Here is a 19,876-nt window from a genome sequence, read left to right on the forward strand (position 1 = left end):
CTCCACTAAACCGCTGATGTAACCACAGGCCACGGTCACGGTCACTGGTGAGCTTCACAACCATCACTTGAGGGGCAGCCATGTGCAAGAGGAAAGTTCAACATCAACACAGAAAAAAAAACAAATTTTTCACTATTTGATGCTTTGGCATGGTGAGAATTCATACTAAAGGAGGTTTGGAAACCACTTACAACACAAACCAGAGCAAGATCCATGTCCAGATTTACCAAAACGATGCAGGTAGCCGCTACAGACGATGACATGATGTCGTCTTTTGTTCCAGCATCATATCGAAACTGGTTTTCATTGTGAGTGCAGGCGGTCGGATCGACACCTGTCCAACGTCAAACTGTTTGCTGTGATGCCTTCATGCCAGGTGGACGATCTTGGTTTTAGTTTCGTAACCCGGTTAAGTTTCCAGTACGTCTCCAACACCCCTCCTTCTCCGCTGCTGGGCCGTGTCAGCCTCCGCTTCCAGAAACTGGGCCTGTTTTGCATCTCGGCATCATTGTGTCAGACTCAGCCGCCACACTCACCCCAAAAACTCCTTCCAAACTTCCTTCATTCCTCATCCCTGTGTGCTCCCTGTCCCTGAATCCCCCCTCTCTGCTGCTGAAGATGCCATAAATAAGAATTATAATCATCCTCCGCTCTGTGAGCCCTTATTTTCCATCACAACATGCGACTGTTATTTATTTAACATTGAATCTTCTGCCCCGTATGCTAAAAAAGAAAGAGTCACCAGGGAAAACAGGTGGTTTCATTCCAAAATGTGAGATCCAATATGAAAACGTATTCTAGCTGTATTAAAAACCATGTTTGATGAAATGATTTAGCATCTGGATCCACTGCATTTTAGCGATTCCCTTAAACTTCAGGTGTTCACTTTTTTTTTTTTTTTTTTTTTGTTTTTATAGAGAGCCTTTTGGAGAGGAATTTTTCAAACGTGTCTGTCATTTTAATACACTAAGAAGGTGAACTGAGGAGGAGGCGAAGAAGTGAAAGTGAGAGAGGATTTTCCATCTGTCAGATGCCTTTCACATTTGCTTGTAGAACAGAATTACCACAAGTGCCACAAGATTATGCAAAAACAAGGCCCATGCTGTAGCTTTCGATTTCCTCCGCAGACCCACACACACTCAACCCCCCGGAAAACCCCCGACCGCCTGCTCTGCAGCCTTAGCTGAGGCTGAGGAGGTGAAGTGCAATAAAAAAAAAAAACGGATGCAATCCATATTTCATGATGTCAGAAAAAACTTCTGTGAGTTTAAAAACTAGCTGTGGCTTCAGATACCGTGACCCAGCTCCCTCCCAGCTGAGTCGGCACTTACAAACCTGTTTGAGCTGAAGCGCACTCGAGCGATCTTTGCCTCGCCAACTTTTTAACCCGGTCACCCCGACCCGCCTGCAAGGTGAAAGTCTTCATTTCTGTGCCCGAGCCTGCCGTGGCTCCACGAGGGAGATCAAGGGGAAAAGAAGGGCTTTTAAAAACCTGTGACTTAAATCAGTCCCAGGTTGGATCCATGTGACTCACTGGGCTTTTAGGAAAACAACTTGACTCCCATCTGCCCCGTCATTCTCAGCTTCTCTATTTAAGCACAAGTTTTTTTTAGAGAATTATAAAGTGTATAGACCCACTGAGATGCAAGCGTGACTGTCTTGTAATCACAAGGTCTCAGGTCTGATCCTCACAACAGCCAAAACACAGGCATCACAGCCTAAACATAAAAACTAATGTGTTCTGTATTTGACACATTTGCACTGAATAATGGAAACTTCTGGTTGACCTGCCTGAGGAGCCTCGACTGGAAAAGGCAGGAGCAATTTTTTTCAATTACTTTCAAAAACAGGCTTTAACACATTTTATTTTTAATTTTTTTTTTTATTTTATTTTATTTTATGTAATTATGTAATTATTTGTCTTTATTTAATTTAATTATTTTAATTTATATTATTCAATTGTTTTATTTAATTATTTGTGTTTTATTATTTAATTTAATTTAATTGTACTATTACTAATTGTTTCATTTAATTATTTTTATTTAACTATTTAATTGTATTATTTTGATGGATTTTTTTATTTATTTTTTTTTTTTTTTTGGTGGCTATTTTCATGTCAGGCAGTTTAATCTTCTCATTCGCCTGCTGAAGAGCCGTGATTTATAATGTAGTGACTTCTCCTACATCTCTTTTTTTGCCCTGAACATCAGGTTAACGGGAAGTCACTGGGAGCGCAGATGCGATGAGACGTCAGTTCAGCTCCGGTCAGCTCCTTGTTTTTTTTTTGTTTTGTTTTGGGTTTTTTTCTGTCGCAGACTGAAAGCTCATCTGTTGAAGCGGCACTTGACATCTGAGTGATCTCCAAACTCCTCCACTCACTCTCGAAAAATTCCTTCCACGGTACTTCTCTTGCTCTCGTTTTACTTCTTTTCATCGCACCTCTCTGTCACTCTGTCACTGTGGGCGCCTTGACCTCTGACCTCCTGACTACTGGCTGCTTCTCATGGTGGAAACCTGGCTCCCACACTCACCTGTTTATCAAATTAAAGGACAGATTTTGTTTTTAATTTTTTATTCCTTTTGTTGTTGTTTTGTCGATGGTGACATCACTCCTTAAAGACTGTAAAACTGCACATGGCGGCGAAACCAACACAAATATCCATCTCAGGGTTTTCCTCAGGATGTGTAAACAAAACTCACGTATTTCCAAGGCCATCCATTAATTCTGAAAAACCTTTAGAAAGGCCTTATTTTATCTCTGTAAAGCCCGCGCGCTTTCAAGGATTTTTTTTTTTTCTCTTGCCGTGCCCAGGGGCGCCCAGCAGGGAAACACCTCATTCCACTGTTTCTTCATGAATCACCCTGGATTAGCTGCCGGCTCGATGCCTGATACGTAAATGCAGATTATACGGAGCTATAGTTCTGCAGTTTATCTTCTATCGGGAGTCAAGGTTAAGCCAAGTCCTTTTTCTTCGCCTGACGCCACTCCCCTGGGCGCCGCTGCTTATCTGCCACCGCAAATAATGTGTTTCTTATCAAAATGAGGGGCGAAGCCACAGAGAGGGATTTTTTTTTTTTCTAATCTGGCAATTTAACAATGACTCAAGCTAAAATATCAGCAACATCCACGGTGTCACTCAAAGACGACATAACAATAGAGCAGGCCGAGCCCGAGCCGAGATAAAGAACACAGTGAGGAAAGGAAAAGGAAGGAGCGAATGAAGAAAGGAAAGAATACAAAGAAAGGGAAGAAAAAAGAAAGATGGGGGAAAAAGGAAGAAAGGCTACTTTTTTCAAGCTGAGTCAATAACAAAGCGCAAAGTAAGAAAATCTCTGCTTACATAATCAAATTTTCTACTCAAGTCGAGCAGCGAAGGCAGCGACCATCTGAGCGGGAGCCGCCGGCAGGAGGTGTGATCGATGCAAAGCGATGAAACGAAGACAGCAAACATTAGAGCAGCCATTGTTTCTGTTGTCTGTCGAGTTATTTTTAGATCGCTCATTAAAGTTAAATGACGTTATGGGGATTTATGAGCTCTCCTAATTGTGTCGGGGGTCATTTACTACATTCTCACGAGCTGACGGCGGCTCCGCTAATGAAATTAAACGCCATTAACGTGACTGTTGCTCTTTTTGAAAACAAGACTCCCAGCTGCTAACAGGCGATTGTTTGTCTTTGGGTCCGCTCTTGCTATTTGGGGCTCGGTGCCCATTTTCTTCCATCTGCTCAGGAAATGTTATCCTTCATCCTCCACCTTAAAAACCTCCCAAGCAGCGCAGAGCTAATCGGGGAGTTGGGGCAGGATTACATCGTCTTTGTCATGACGACAATGCCTTGTAGTGGCTCATTTCGAGCTTGATTAGATAAGAAGGACAAGAAAAACAAGACAAGACGAGATGAGACAAACCTCGGGAGGAAATTGGGAGTTTGGGACCGACACGAACCAATTTCCATTTTCAATCTGTTCAGAAAATTCTCGCTCTTGCCCTCTTGTAAATCTCTAAAAATTGCAGTGTTAACCAGGAAATTGGCAAAGGCCTCTTATCTTCATTCTGATAACTGGAGTGCCTTCAAGGGGCAGATACACAGCCCCATTACACTGATGGACACACAGATACAGCGGATGATTACCCATCCCAAATGACACTTCATAATTCCACGGGGGGAAGTACAGGCTGATTTGTTCAAATTAAGGTAATCTGAAATCTCAGTCATATCTTCAGGACTACAATCGACGACGCTATTCTTCAACCAGTCCCAGTGGTGCACTTTGGATTCGCATTCCTGGCAGCTATACGGTAATGACCTTGACACAGTTTTTCCTCACATGTGCCTTACGTTTACGGCAAACGGGAATAATCTATCTCATAAAACCGAGTAAAGAGGTGAAATGCGCCCTGCAGTATCACAACACCCAGAGTTTTAGGTTTCAGGTCAAGCTGTTGTGAAAGTTTCATTCGGAAACTTTGCGCTCCGGTCGCTCCAAACTCGAGAAATCACGAAATGACGTCTTCTCCGTACCAAGTGGAGGTGGAGGTGTTGAGGAGGTTCAACCATCAACCATCTTTCTCTGGGTGGAGAGCTTGGTCTTGGGTTATTGTTTTCTTGACTCGTGTTTTTGGTTTTGTAATTACAATTTCTTTCATTTTTTGCAATTTTTCTTGTCTGGCTGCGGTTTCTTTTGAATAATTTATTGCTTGTTTTCTGGTAATCTTTCTGCGAAACCTCCCCCGTGTTTCTGACAGAAATCGGGTGAATTCACAGGTTTCAAATGGTCAATAGTGTGGTTAATGCTGTATTTAGCCACTTCTGTTCACTCCATGCTTCCACGGCAAGGTAAGCCTGCAGGATCGGCTTCATTAGTGAGCCACTGGAGCTGCTAGAGATTCGGGGTCCTGTTCAGACCTCTGTGCAAAAGGACTGGACTACAAGGTCACTGGTTTTGCGAAGAGGAGCACATCTCCCATAATGTCCGCCAAGTTGGGAAATACTGTGGCTCGTCTATAGAACAAGCAGCCGCCAAGCAATCTCATCTGGAGCATCACAGACTAAAGCAACACCCGCTGTGAGAGTCGAGCGTGAGATCGGCTTTAGCGGCTCGGGTGCTGCTGCAGTGTGCGACTGCAGAGAGAGAGAGAGAGAGAGAGAGAGAGAGAGATCTGATAAAAACTCCACTGCAGTCTGAAGCTGACAGAGAGGGGGAAAGACAAAGAGAGAGAGCGAGCAAGTGGGAGGAACAGGGAGAGAAATAGGCAAGATCTGAGAGCAGAACAAGGCCAGCTTACGAAAACCGGCAATTACATCATCCCTCTCTGTTGGTGTGCAATATAACACAGGCCGACTCTAACCTACAAAGCAGTGGAAACGCTCAGATACACGACATATACTGTTGAATTAGGTCACTGGCTGTAGCGATGGTGTGGTAACAGACTAAAGTTTGCGGAAGGTGGCTGTCGCCGGAAAGTCACATGGTCTGAATTCCCAGATCAGCTGGAAACACCTGGGTGTGGTGGAGGTGTTGGAGGGGGGTCAATGAGCAACAACCTCCCGTACCTTCATAAACAACTCCTGTCAAGGCGCCCTTGAGCAAGGAGCTTAACCCACAGCTGCTCAGAGAGAGGCCAACATCAGCAGACCTGCACCTTGTTTCTGCTCTGGTCATCGCAGGAGTGAAGAAGTTCAGTTCAATGAAACATCGACTAAGATAACAGCAATCAGAGGAAAATGGAGAGATAATGGCTGTGCTCACTAAATAATATAACGGGCAATCAAGTGCACATTCACTCAGAACGAGCCATGGATGTCTGCGCTGCACATTCTGGAGTATTTATAATTTCTTTTGTGTGTCCATCCAATCAATAAATCCAGTTTCTAGCCACTTATCTGGGTCAGAGTCAGGATCGCGAAAGGGGCAAACAGCGCCACCCAGATGTCCTTTCACCCGTAATAACCTTCTCTAAATGCCCCTGAAGGGTCCCAAGGCATGCTGGGAGATGCAGTCAAACACCTCTGAAGATGAACTCAGGGGCCTCCAGGTGCCCTGAACCACCTGAACTGGGCTCTCTTCCAGCTGCTCAACGCCAAGATCGCTGGAACGCCTCGCCCTCACATTTAGGCTGACTCCAGATCTGCGAATCACTTCATTTTAAACAAGTTTTTGACCGATTCACTGGGTCCGGTGACACCTCGACTGAAAGCCAAACCGGGCCAATCAGCGCTGCTGTTGGGTGGGACAGTCTTTCATAGATTACAGCATATTAGCGGACATGACAAAACGGAGTAAATGGAAGTTACAAGTGCTGCTTCTTAAAACACTCAAAGCAGAGCATCATTGGCATTTCTGAGAAGAGAAGATGTTTTATTTTATCGACTACCCCGCACTGGAAAAGTCCCCTGGGCCCAAATTCACTGAATCGTTTGTCCAAAAGTTTTTTCATCAGTTATTTGGAAATATAGAGCTCTTTCACCAACAAACTGACATTTCAAAGTTAGAATAATATGCGATAAACTGGCTAATGCAGCTATCATGGTTAGCAGGACTCAAATCCCACCACCAGTAGAAATTGGCGAATATGGGGGCAATTTCAGACTGAACGAAGAAGTGAAAACAGGAACGATCATTCAGTCTGAATATCCGGCTACCTGAACCAGAAACTGAGACGAACCTCACTGCAGCCACTTCTCATTCCTTCAGTGAATAAACAAAGTTTGTGGTGTTCAGAACAAAGACTGACTGATAAACCGAGGGGACAAATTCATCATCAAAGCACTTTCCAACCTTCAAAGCACTTTGTAGGCAGGTTGGATGTGAGAGGTAAAGCCACCAAACAGAGAAACCAAAGTTTGTAAGGGTTTGAGTGAGCTGAACCTAACTTCTATGAGGGTCCAATGACGAGCAAGGTCATTTCTGAACTCAAGTAGTCGCAGCATGACAGACATCCTCCACACCCTCCACACTGTTCATAATGGACTAACCTGTGTAGTTCCCCTTACAGAGGAAAAAGAGCTGCAGGGGGGTTGGAAATGGTGGTGCTTTTAAAACTTTAATTCCCTCTCCCTGGAGTGAAGCACGAACTCTGCCTGACCTGCGATCCACCTCAGATTTCCTTGCCCCACTTCTGCATTTATACTTTCTTTTTCCCCCATCAAATTACACCCTTCCTCTTCCCCGTCTTCCTCCTGGCGCTTATGCCCTAACCAATTACCTCTCTACCAGTCATGACCTTTCTTTCTCTCTCTCTCTCTCTCTTTTTTTAAAATCTATCTGTTGCCTGGATGTTGTAAGCCTTGTATTCCTCACTTTACACCAAATTGTCAGTCTCGAGGTTTGACCTTTTCTACCGCTGAACTCCTTGAAAGTCACTCCAGATACATACATTTAAAAAAGTGAAATTCAATGTCACGAAGCGACAGAAATAAACCGGACCAGCAGGTGAGCTGACAGGTAGAAGAGAACTAGAGCAATCGCCAACTTCCTCGTTTCAGTTCCCCTGAGGAACTTCATGGTTTTGAGTCGGGGTTTGCTTGGAATACCACAACCACACGGGACATTTCTGCTCGTCTCTAGACAACTCAACGGATAGAGCGAGGCGGTTCCTCTGACAGGGTTAGGGGTCTGTTTCCCACTGGACCCCTGATGCTAAAAATGTAGGTACTAATGATGCTGAATGTGGTTTTTGATATGGAAAAATGAGACGATAATGTAATATGGAGGTCCAATATTCAGGAAAAAGGCTTCATCATACACCGTATTCACATCCCTGCGTTACTGGTAATCATAACACACAACAGCAGCTGTGGCCTCAGAAGACTTCATGTGGCTTAGCTGGGTTAAAGCAGGGCATGGGTCTGAAAAAGGAAGTCAAAGTGCACTGTCATTTCACAGAAGCGCTTTCACAATGTGACTGTGTTTCGGCACGCCACAGAAACCCGCACAGCCCGGTTACACTGATTCCTCATGCGCTCATGAAAAGGTGAACGTATCGGCAGCTGTCCGGCATGAGCGATGCCGCCGGTGAGGGAGGAGAGGAAGGACAGAACAAATCCCTCTGAAACTCAAGTCAGTCCCCTTGCTTCCCGGGTGTGCGCCTGCAGCAGTGCGGCCCTTATCTAGATGTGCAGCCGGCTGCAAACCATTAATTTACACACACAAAGTTGGTCAGGCGAGGCTGAACAGGGAGATCAGTCTCAAATAATTGCCTCCTTCCTCGGAACCCGTTCTCAAGCCCCGGCAACCGGCTGTGTTCAGCCAATTAGAGAAAAGGTCATGCAGGTAATTCACTTTTATCCACTCGCGGCATACAGAGGCTGGAGAGGTGTTTTCAGACAGGCGACTAATCAGGTGTAAATTTGTGTCAGAGTTTCTTTATTTTTCTGTAGTTTCAGCCAACAGCAAGAGGTGGCGACTGTGTAAACCAATCAGAACGGGCCATGCAAAAACCTTGAGAATCCATGAGCCGCCGCGCTTGAAAATCAAGGAAAGCTCTGGATAATTTGTAGCTCGGTAATCAGGTCAAATGCAGGTGAACATATGCAGAGGCAGGTAGATTTTTCGGGTCAAGAAAAATGGCAGGTCAAGAGACACTATGATGCCAGCATGACAAAGCCAAATAAACTCCAAAGAAAATCAGATTATTTAATGAAGGGGTGAGAGGACAACATAACAATTCTGTGTTTGCTTTGCAGAGTTTATGCCTGAGATAAGAGGCAGTCAAATTAATTTACCATGGGGGCAAAAAACTCAAAAAAGGATGCAAATAACCGTTCGAAACTTGAGCATAGTCAGTTGATTTCTTTCAAAACATGGCGACAAAAGCTAATCGATTACCTTCACATCAACCCATCGGCCATCCATTCATCCATTCATATCCAACCATTCCAATATCAACCACCCACAACTCACTCTCACGCCATTCATCATCTCTTGTTTTTGTTTTAAAGCCCACCCAGCCCTGGGCTCTGACCTGCCTGGCCACCCGGCGGGCCTCCCAGTAAGGCTTGGACTCCTCCACCGCCTTGCCGATCTTCTTCACCAGTTCGTCCAGCTTGACCGTGGCCTCCACCAGCACCGAGCGGAACTTCTGCCTCGCATCCTGACGGTGAAAAGAGACAAGAGGGAAAGAGGGAAATGCTTCAGAAACTCACATCGATGCAATCTGTGGAGCATTCTGCCATAAAATGAGACATTCCCCGACACAGATCGATGCTGAAGGCCCACACCGTCCTGCAGGCGTATGTGAGCTTTTCCTGAATAAACGGCATCTTTACATGCAGGCCAAAGTGCCTTATTATCTGCCGTTTGCAGTTACATATGCAGAATATTTTAACAGACAGATAAAATGGTCTGGATGTGGATCTTTTATCTAACATTGTTCATTGACAAAACACACACGACAAACAGACTGGAGATTTTGAGTGATCATCTTCAAGCAATTATTTTTTTTTCCAACCTCAAAATGCAGATTTGTGTTTTGGAAATGATTTTTTTTAACATGAGCCATGAAATGTAGGTCAGTTCCATCCAAATAATTTTTTTGTGCCGCAGCTGAATGTGGCATGAAAAGTAATTCACGACACCCACAGTTGGATAGAGAACAAGATGCCCTCTCTTCCCTCTGCTCCTTCGGCAGCGGCACTAAACGCCGCGGCAGCTGCTCGGCACAGGACTCTGGTCCAGCTGGGACCAGAGCACAAAGTGCATGAAAAGTGACGCTGCTGGGAAAGAGAGAGAGAGAGCCATCGCTGGGAAAACACAGCAAACAGAATAATAACACAAGACTGCATTTGCATTTCGGCCTCACTTGTGTGTTCTGGAGATTTTCAAAGAGTTCTACATCTAAAAAAAAATTGGGCAAAAAACAGAATCCATGAATGCATTTCACTTTGACTTGGACAGAAACACTTTGAAATGCCGACTCAGTCAACTCAAAGACTGAAGCCATTGGCTCGGTGGTAACACATGAGCGCAATTAAAGTAAATATTATTAAAATCGCAATATGGTCAAGTGCAATAGGTGCAATATGATGCTAGAGAGACACCCTAGATTGCTAATTGTATTTTTCAGACGTAAGAAGACATATTTTTTTTAAGCACAGAACCCTGCCAAAAAAAAAAAATTACAATAAAAAAAAATCTTGCCATCACCATTTTAACAGCTTTTTCAGTGAAAGTGAAAATTATAATGCAAACAAATGATCATTCCTACCAAAATTATTAACCATATTGCAATTGCAACGTCTGTCAAATTAACTGCCGTATGATTTTCTCATCATGTCGTTCAGGCTTAACGTGGAGTGAGTGGAACAACACTGACTGAAAGCTAGATGTTTTCCCGACGCTCTGCCAGGTCAAGCGGTCGACACAGACAGCCATGACATTCGTTGATGCTTGTTGTTTGACTTCTACCTCGCTTTCCATCAATCTAATAAAAGTTTTATCTCAGCTGCCCCGTGTTAGCCCTCCGTCCGAGGCCCAGACGCTCAACAACTGCATTAACTTCATTAGTGTGTCCTCACGGAGAGCGGGACTGTCCCGGACGAGGAGACACACAGAGGAGGTCTGTCTCGGCTTCGTGCTGCACTCGTACGATCCTCCGCTGGTTTTCCCACCTCCTGCCTGTAGAATCTCTCTTCCCCTTTCTTCCTATTCTACTCCTAGAAATCATCTTGCTTTAAAAATACAGCTCTGATTCATTTCCCCTCGCACTTCTCCATGGGTCATGATCGTCACAGCTGTGAGACACGGGAACATGCGACCTCTGACCTCCTTCCTCCAGGCCGCTGGTGACACTGCTGATCTCAGCAACATTACTTTACTCCAGCGTTTCCTTCACTGTGAGTCACTGCAGGGAAGAACCGCAGCATCTAAAACCTGAGACACCAAAGGCTAAAATACTCATACAGCAGATAATGTTTGCAATGAAAGCAATCCAACAATCTAATCTAGAGAATAACATTCACAATAAATAAATATGGCTGTGTTTGACCTGAGAGAGGTTTTCTTCAATTCAGAGATGCTTGCTTGTCTATACTTGTGCCTATAATTAAGTGAAATACCATTTTCAGGAAGTTTGTACACCGTGCTGATGTGTCACAGCACACACACAAGCTCAATATCATCACAGACTTTGTTTTGTCTTTCCGATATTATAGTTTCTGGATTAGCTGCTCTGTAATTCCTGTAGCGAGTGGATCAATCCTCTCATTTCTGTCTGGTTTTCCTGCGCTCTCTGCAAATCCAAGACTAAAAGATCGACTCTCGGCATTTCTATCACGCCTTTTCTAACAAGAACATCAGAGTGGTTCAACTCCTCTTTATTATCGTTGAATTGCTGGTGTTTCAACTTCCATTTATAACTTAAGAACATCAGCGTATTTGTACAGCATTTATGCAACTAAAAAAATAGCCAATAAAGACAGTTTTGTCTAAAATCTCCAGCCATAAAGGACCTTCAAGTCAAACACAAGACTGATTGATAGATTTTACATTTTTCATTTACAGGACTACAAACAACCAGCAGTGAGGAGGTTAAAGGTCAGAAAGCAATGGTTTTTGAAAAGAGATTAAACCCATATTCCTGTGCATCTACAAAGTTCACGCCTAACAGATAAGCGCTTGGTAGAGCTCGGTAAATAAATATGAGCCGGGAGAGAAGAAACAGATTTTTAAACGTGGCAGGAGAATAATCAGGTGGAAGCAGAGCGACCTCGGTGCTGCGGTGATTTATATTCCTGCACAACTCGGTGTTTGTTTACCGCACAATGCTCATGTGAATTTCTAAGGAGATTACTGTCGATGTGGCTGAAAGACAGGACGTCTCTCGACCGTGGAAAAACAACCTTTTGATGAACTTCTAAGCTGAGAGGAGAGGAGCTGAATCTCATTATTTCACTCTGAAACATAACAAGACTATGGAGAGGATGTGTGTGTGTGTGTGTGTGTTTGGAGAAGACGGAGACACTCGGGGTCTTTCAGGATAAAGATCCACGAAAACGTCTCAGTGAAGTGGGAACAGATGGATTTTTAATGTCGGACATTTACATGCACATAAATACGATATCATCAGCATAAGATGATATTTTTCGATTATAGGGCTTACATGGTTCATGTAAATCGACATCTGGGTTGACCTGCCACGACTGAAAAGCTACAAAAAATCTGATGCTGGCATTAACATGTCATATTAAACAAATACTGAGCAGAAATCTGATGTGTTTTGTTACTTGCACAGGAAAATATTCATTTCAGCAACGTCCAACTATTGTCTTAATTGATCCAAGAGTCCAAGAATTATTAGCGTGTGCATGTGAACGAACTTCTGAAGGCAGAATTCAGTTCATATAAAAAGATAACAGTTAAGTCATAGTATTTAAAAAATCAAGTTAAACTCGTTTGAAAAACTTTTGAAGACTCAGTTTAACATACAGCTGCCAAAGAGACCGACAGCACTATAGATACCGAAAAACTTCTGAGATGAAAGCTTAAGCTGAATTTCCCTGTTTTTCGAGGAGCATTAGCATTTCATCGAAGCAGCGGGACACAGCCACACAAAACAAAAAAAAAGAGGAAACAGACAGCTGAGAGAGAAGGGCTGTGAGGACACGCAGCGCTCGACTTCATCGACAGCATCAGCAGAGCTTTGTGTGAGACGCAGACAATCACACACTGTTTCCCCGAGTCCTCTCTCATATTTCTGTCTCTGCTCGCACGGGACGATGGAAATTATTCTGTTTTGCTCCATAAAAGTGTTTTTACTTTTCGCCTTGCACTGTCAGTCATGCAGGAATTCACAAGCAGCAGCTATGCATTTCATCAACAGCCTGCGCCGTATATCGAGATATACAAATCCTTTTGTCTTAGGGAGATGCTTTCCTACATGACAGCTCAATAAAATGTGTGATGGAGAGGCTGTCTTTAGTGTAGCGGTGCATCAAACTGTGGCCTTCAGCACAGTTGAGCTCGCCCCGTGGCCTCGGGCTGAAACCCTGAAACCAAAGGTGCTGTGAGGTTTGTTTTCACTGATGTCGGGTTCCCCTGATCTCTGTTTCACCATCGCTCTGATCTTATCCCGCCCTCCACGATCGTATAAATCGATCTCTTTTCCTCTCCAATTTGACTTTCAGTCCTTGTCTCTCCAGTGCATCCGTCCTCTTCCATCCTCCTCCTCCCTGACTGTTGTCTTCATCACCTCCGAGACACATCCCTCTCGTCTGTCTGCTCTGTGTGACCCCCATTTCCACACCCGGTGGAGCTTGAATTGGGCCTGAGTCTGTATTTTGAACACAACCCAACAATGGCTGAGAGAATTTTGTCACCATCTGACCTGAACCCAACCGCCAGAACCAAACGTTAAACCTGACCTGACCAAAGTCTGAGAAAAGTCTGTCCGAACCCGACCCCAACACGACTGGAAAGACTATAAATCCTCACATTTACAAAGCAGGAATTTGCCTTCAGGCTGCTAACTGATCGTGTACCGCCTGCCACCTTTGGATTACAGTGGACAGATGATGGAAAATCTAAGCCCAGTCCATCCTGCTTGGAGGAAGTTTGGGGGTTGCTCACATATTTTGAAGAAACATTTGTAGATTCATTATGTAATATATCTGCAAAAAATTGTCTTATTTGAAAACTTGCATCAAGGAAAAAAAAGCAAATCCAAAACTTACTCCTATATTTACCAAATCATTTCATTGATCCATGCTTTGAGACAGCAAATATCCAAATTCCATTGATTCAGAATGGAAATGAGGTAAAATCTGAGACCAGAGCCCACACAGAGCCGTGACTCGGCCCTGATACATGACATTTCCAACACGATGGTGCATTTCTTGTGGGATCATTAGGTTTGGCTGCCATCTTAAGCTCCAGGTCTTCTCTAGCATTTAAACATGGATATTCAAGAGCCACAGGAGCATTTTTTTTTTTACCTCTAATTTGAACTATGAAGTTGGAAATGAACCTTATTCTGCTGTTGAATTAACTGTGTGCCACTCAGGACGAGAGCATCAGAGAAACAGCTTCGATGTAAGCGGGAAAATGCTGCATTTCCCTGGATTTATCCATCAAGTCTCTACCCTTTCACTTCTGATCTGCATCTCTTTTCCCTTTTTTCCTCTCTGCCCTCTCCCTCTCTCTCTCTCTCTGTGTCTGGATAATGATGTTGATGCAGAAGCTGCAGTGCAGTCTCTCTGTCCTCACACTTCGGGGTCGAGCGCTCACACGGTGACGCACTTCACCTCGTCAACATGTTAGCCCCCTGCAGCGCTGCGTCTCCATCTCACCGCTTACCGCCTGGAATCTAATATTACCTGCATCACTCTCCATCAGTGTGCGGCGGTGACGGCGACTATTTCTCATCATTTTTTTGTTTTGTTTTGTTTTTTCCTTCATTGTCAGCAGCTCCTCAGCCCTCCCCTCCCATGCCTCTCATCAGAGATAAACAACTTCAGTAAACAGCTGATTGGGGACAGGCAGGATGATGTCTGCACACGACGAGACAACCCTAATCTGTGTGCAGCGCCACAGGACACTCAGCCAAACGTCCTTTTTCAAAAGCTTAAATGTGAGAACAGGCTGGAGCAAATGTCCCGCCGCGAGGAGGTTTGTGTGTCTGTAAGGGCCGCAAAGAACAAGCAGACCAGACCAGAAAAAAAAAAAAAAAACAGAACAACAAGTCCACATGATGGCAAACACCAGACCTGCTGAAGTGTCCTTGAGCAAGAAACTGAATCCCTTCCAGTTTCAGACCCTGACCTCTGAACCTCCTTCAAGAGGGGAAACAGAGAGAATTTCCTGATTATCACAATATTACTACAAGATGGTTTCTGTCTTTCAGTATCTTTACAACAAACAGGATCTGATTAAAAAAAAAGTGTTTTTTTTTCCAGTTGACTTCTAAATTATCAACTATTTTTTAAAAAGTGAGATTAATTTTTGTTGTTGTTATTGGCATCAATCATTTTCCAAGATCTGCCCTGCCTGTTTCCAAAAGGAGTTGTTTTGTTTCTGGTGAAAATTTTTTTTTGCACCAGGTTTGTGTCCGACTCTCAGCTTCAGCTCATCAGCACAGGAAAACACCGTCTTTGCATTTCCACCACATACAGATCGGTTCCCGAACGGAAAAGTTGGTTCACAGCTGGAACCAGAAATTGGTCGTTCTCAAGGGTGAACCGACTGGATGTGTATTTTTCTACAAGGAAATATGGAGACGACCACCGAGAAACAGTGTAGTCTGGTTAAAAATGTTTTTGCCAGCACCAAAACAGCACGGTCAAGCACTGCCAGGGTATTACATTTTGTTGTGCACGCCCACCGTCGATGATGAGATGGTTTAACTCCAAAAACTGGCCGAAATGCGGGCCAGTTCCAAGAATCTTGCACCAAACCAGTTTGAGAACTTTTTTTGGTGGAAAAGGCCAAAGGGTTGCTCTTTATTTATTTATCCAGTGGTGCTGTGACTGTTTTTGTGTCTTTCTTTCTGTCACAGTCCCCAACAGCAGCCGTCTCTGTCAGACACGAAAACAACTGGACTTGTGTTGTTTTCAGTCCAAGGAGCCGTCACGAAAGGCCATGATCCAGTTTTGGTCGAGCTTCAAAGATGCACTGATGACACCGAGGGGCACACGGCCAGCGATTCACAGGGCAGGACGCAAATAAGCCTAATTGACCTGCTGGCTTGCAAAAAACCACAGCGACGGAGAGGAGAGCTCCTCAATGAGATTAGGAAGTCTCTGTATTCACAACAAACAAACAAAAAAAAGGTCTGTCCCATAGAGGCATGAATCAAATTTGGGCAGGAAAAGCAGAATATTTCACTGTCCGGCAGCCATGTTGGAGGCCTCAGCTCTAGGCAACAGCCGGTCCTGTTTCTAAATGTTTAAGATGTCACTAAACAAGGAATAATTCATTTCTCTGCTGTGTTTTTTTTTTTTTTTACTGGGGACTGAGTATTAATGATGCCACATGCATTTCCAACCTTATACCCAGTGCAGCTCACGGGCTGAGGCTTTCCTTTAATTACAATCTGTTAACTTTGCACAATCACCTCTCACTTTCTAGCAAAAATCGCCATGTGCTGATGGAGCAGAATGCTATTAATACACGATCCAACCTCAAATCTGTCACCATTTTGTTTTTAACCAAACGATTATTCCTCTTAGCAACTATCACTGCAACTTGTGTTGATTTTAAGCTGTCAGTCATTTTGTCAGGGTGGCTGTCACTTTTTTCCTAAAATAACAAATCTGTCATTAAGGAACAAAACCCTTCAAAAGACTCTACTCAACTAATGAACTCAGGTTCACTTTGACCTCAGGAGTTTATCTTCCCCACTCTACAGGCAGCCAACTGGAGCGTGGAGACACTTTGAACTTGATCCCTGCAGCCTGGCGAAGACTTTCACCCCAATAAAACAGTTCCATACAACATAACTGCCCTACATAAATGTAAGCCACCGGCCTTTACATGCATGTAACAGCATCCAAAGATCAGAGTTATGCAACTTAAATGGGCTCAATGGCCCAAAATCACAGTTTGGCCCGCACACAAACACCAGCTGAGTCTCAGGAATTTATGTCCATGATCCATAAAGTGCACACTCGCTCTCAATCAGGTGCAATCAAAGTCAAGAGTCTGCAGATCTTCACTTTAACCAGTAAAAACAGCAGCTGTTTCATTCCTCATCTGGCTGAAAAAAGCATTTATACACCAACAGCTCACACGTGATAAAAATAAAACCATGAAATTTAAGACGAGATGAAAATACAGCCTGCCGTGTGATCCATATTGTCATGTGATAAAAATAAAAATAAAAAAAAAAAACATACACACACACACAGCCTGAAACTGGAGCAGCTTTCTGCGACAACACTCGGTAAACTCTGCCAATAAAATAAAAGTGTGTCGGGTTTCAGAGAGCTGCCAGCTGACAGCACAACAAATCAGACTCTCCTTGGCTCCGGCTGTGCAAACACAAAAGACGGTCTTACTATTAAAAATATTTCACTGTCAGTGAAGTCCAACCAGCACAGGAACACAGCACACACTGACGGGCACTGTGAGCGGGATTTCTGGGTAATATGAACTCTGGGTAATATGCTGCGAACCAAGCAGATATTAGCAATTATTCAAACACCTGGACCGAGACCAAGATATGAACTGTCTGAACACTTTGCCTTGGGAACAGAGCTGGGTGTCTTTCAGAAATTTGAACAAAACCTTGAACAATACTTTTTTTTTCCATTACCAAGTTTATGAAATGTCGTTATAAAGTCAATTCTATAACATCTGTGTGCTTTTCCTGCACGCTTCTATAACAGCCAATCACCAGCTTTAGTAGATCTTACTGCAAGCACGCTGCATGCTTATTGGCTCAATGACGCTGTTGGGATTTGCTCTTGCTCCACTGGATGATACATCTATACTTATTATAGCAAATGCTATAAAAAACACCATTTCAAATCCATAACTCTTTGTTGACTCCAAGCCGCCTCGCCTCCAAAAAGCGAGCATGGGAAGCAGAAATGTGAATTCTTGGCTACGCTGGCCGTTAGCCGGTCCTTTCTTTGAAACCAAGATACAAAACTTATTTGAACATCATTTGGATGAGGTGCCCCGAGTCTTTTCACTTCTAACTTGTCCTCCAAAGACACAGAAGAAAACAGACGATGGACTCGTCCCTGGGTACCATGTCACTTCTCGATACCTGATGGTACTGAAGCGCCATGAAAGTCTGCTCTCTAGCAAAAACCAAAACAATAAACTGAGGAAAACAGAGGGACTTGTCATGTGATGCAGCGCTCTGTGTTAGCACGGCCAAGCTGTCAGCCTCATCTCACACACTGTCAGTCAACACACCGTCTGAGTGAACCTGCTGGGGGCACACACACACACAGCTGCAGTGTGTCCGTGAGTGTGTGTGTGTGTGTATTCAGCACCCTCACCTCCAGCTCAGTCTCGCATCTGTTGATGTCATCGGTAGATTGGTTGAGTTTCTCCAGCTCTCCCTGCAAGAGAGAGAGAGAGAGAGAGTGTGTTAGGGAGGATGAAGCAAGAGAGGGAAAATGAGGAGGACACAGAGGAGGAGCGGTGGAACAGAGGAATGTAATCCATATCTTGGTTGGGGGGGGGGGGGGAGCAACATCTGGAGTGAATCAAGACAACGTGACCAGAAAACACATCGGGGGGCAGCAGCGGGTTTGAAAACCAAGTCGACTCGAATAAAGAAAGTAAAGACAAGACTCTGGTGCTTCTACTGTGCAAATGACCCTGCTGCAAGGTTTTATAGGACAAAACTATGCTAACTAACAGACAACAATGTGTTTGTTTGTTTGTTCATTGGTCAAGATCAGCTGACCAATTCTTGCTTCCATTTGCGGTGAAAACCACAATGAATGAATGAATAAAAGAAAATCTGGACTTGTGGATGACTGGGGTGGAAACCCACTTTAACTGTGTTTTGCCATGTTTTAAAGGCTGAAAATATGACATAACTCGATGGTAATCATCATTCAAACTGGTCATATGTGTCTAGAGTACTCATCAGCTTCATCTTTTAATTCTCCTCTTCAAACAAAACACTGTCATTATTAGACCTTTCTGTCACCTTAACCTTCCACTCACTTTGAGTCTTATTGCTTTGTCTTTTCTTTGTTTATTCCATTTCTGCGCCTCTGTGGTTTAGGACTATTTAAATCATTTTTTAAATATTTCTTACCACTGTTGCCTTATTCTCCTTTCTGATTCCTTTCTGTTATACACTCCTTCAGCCTTTTATTTTTCTCAACTGGGAGGCAGTCTGTCACTTTGTTTTGAAAAGTGCTATAAAAATAAGGATGTAGTGCTATTATTATTGTTGTTGCTGTTGTGGTGCTTTGTTTAGCTGGAACTGTTTTGGTGGTTGTCTTTTTATGGTGACAAACTGAAGGTCGCACTTCACTCTTCCTTTTCTTTAAATAAATCACTGGTCTAAACTGGATCCCTGAACCAGTACCATCACTGATGGATCAGCCCGTGCACTGCAGCCAATCAGACTACAGATGATCAATTATTCCCGATAGCCTGTAAACTGAAAACAGTGAAGTTTATTTCAGCCACTTTGTGTTTATGACCAGTCATAGGACCCAGTGAGAGGAATCAGCTCATGCAAAAGCCTGCAGGCACAAGCTGATTCTGCAGACGCTGCTGTCCGCGCGCTCTGTGGCTGCAGACGGACGGCTCTTATTGGCTGCGGGCTGATTCCCAATTAGTCCCCGCTGCCTTATCAATTAAACCTCTGATCAGCCCCGTGAGCGCGGCTTACCTGGATCCTCGGGTCCACCTCCTCGTCCTCGTACTCGGCCTCCTCGTCCGACCTGCTCTCCTTCTCCGCCTGGTCCATGCTGACAGGGGACGGGAGTCAGAGGCGAACAAAAGCCAGTCCAGACACACGGAGCGGAGACGGAGCCTGACGGCGAGCTGGACTCAGCGGCTTCAGCGGCTTTCCTTTTTCTTATTCCCTCCTTTTTCTGTCTTTCTTTCTCTCTTTTTCCTGTTCAGTTCAGCTGCGCTTCAAAGACACCGTGTCTCCTAGAGGAGCATGTTGGTGTTCCAAGGAGTGTGTCGGGAGCCGAGCGCCGTCCTCCTCCGCTCCCCTCCAGCAGCAGAGTGCCTGCGCCGCGCCGCGGAGCCGCGCCGGGGCTGCGGACGGGACCGCCCCCTCCCGCCGCCCGCAGCCGGTACGGGGGGCGGAGAGTGCCGCAGAAACAAAAAGAGAAGCGGAGAAGCGTCATGTGCTGAGTATTAGGGCCTCTGCAGGAGGGAAAAAAAATATTACAGAGCCGAGGAGAGAGAGGTTAATATTCCGAGAGTAAATCTGTAAATTTACGAGAAAAAAA

General features: G+C 44.3%; 1 protein-coding gene across 1 annotated transcript in view; it reads right to left on the reverse strand.

The window, feature by feature from the left end:
• The window catches only part of sh3bp5b (SH3-domain binding protein 5b (BTK-associated)), a 51,183-nt gene extending 31,520 nt beyond the window's left edge, over positions 1 to 19,663 (reverse strand). The window contains exons 1-3 of the mRNA XM_030072156.1: positions 19,303 to 19,663; positions 17,945 to 18,007; positions 8,965 to 9,093 (exon numbers count right to left, since the gene is read on the reverse strand). Coding sequence (XP_029928016.1) covers positions 8,965 to 9,093; positions 17,945 to 18,007; positions 19,303 to 19,380 — 270 coding nt within the window. The 5' untranslated portion in view covers positions 19,381 to 19,663. The remainder of the gene's footprint in view (positions 1 to 8,964; positions 9,094 to 17,944; positions 18,008 to 19,302) is intronic.
• Between the last annotated feature and the right edge of the window lie 213 nt (positions 19,664 to 19,876).

Source organism: Myripristis murdjan, chromosome 16, assembly GCF_902150065.1.
Source record: "Myripristis murdjan chromosome 16, fMyrMur1.1, whole genome shotgun sequence".
NCBI classification, from domain to species: Eukaryota; Metazoa; Chordata; class Actinopteri; order Holocentriformes; family Holocentridae; genus Myripristis; species Myripristis murdjan.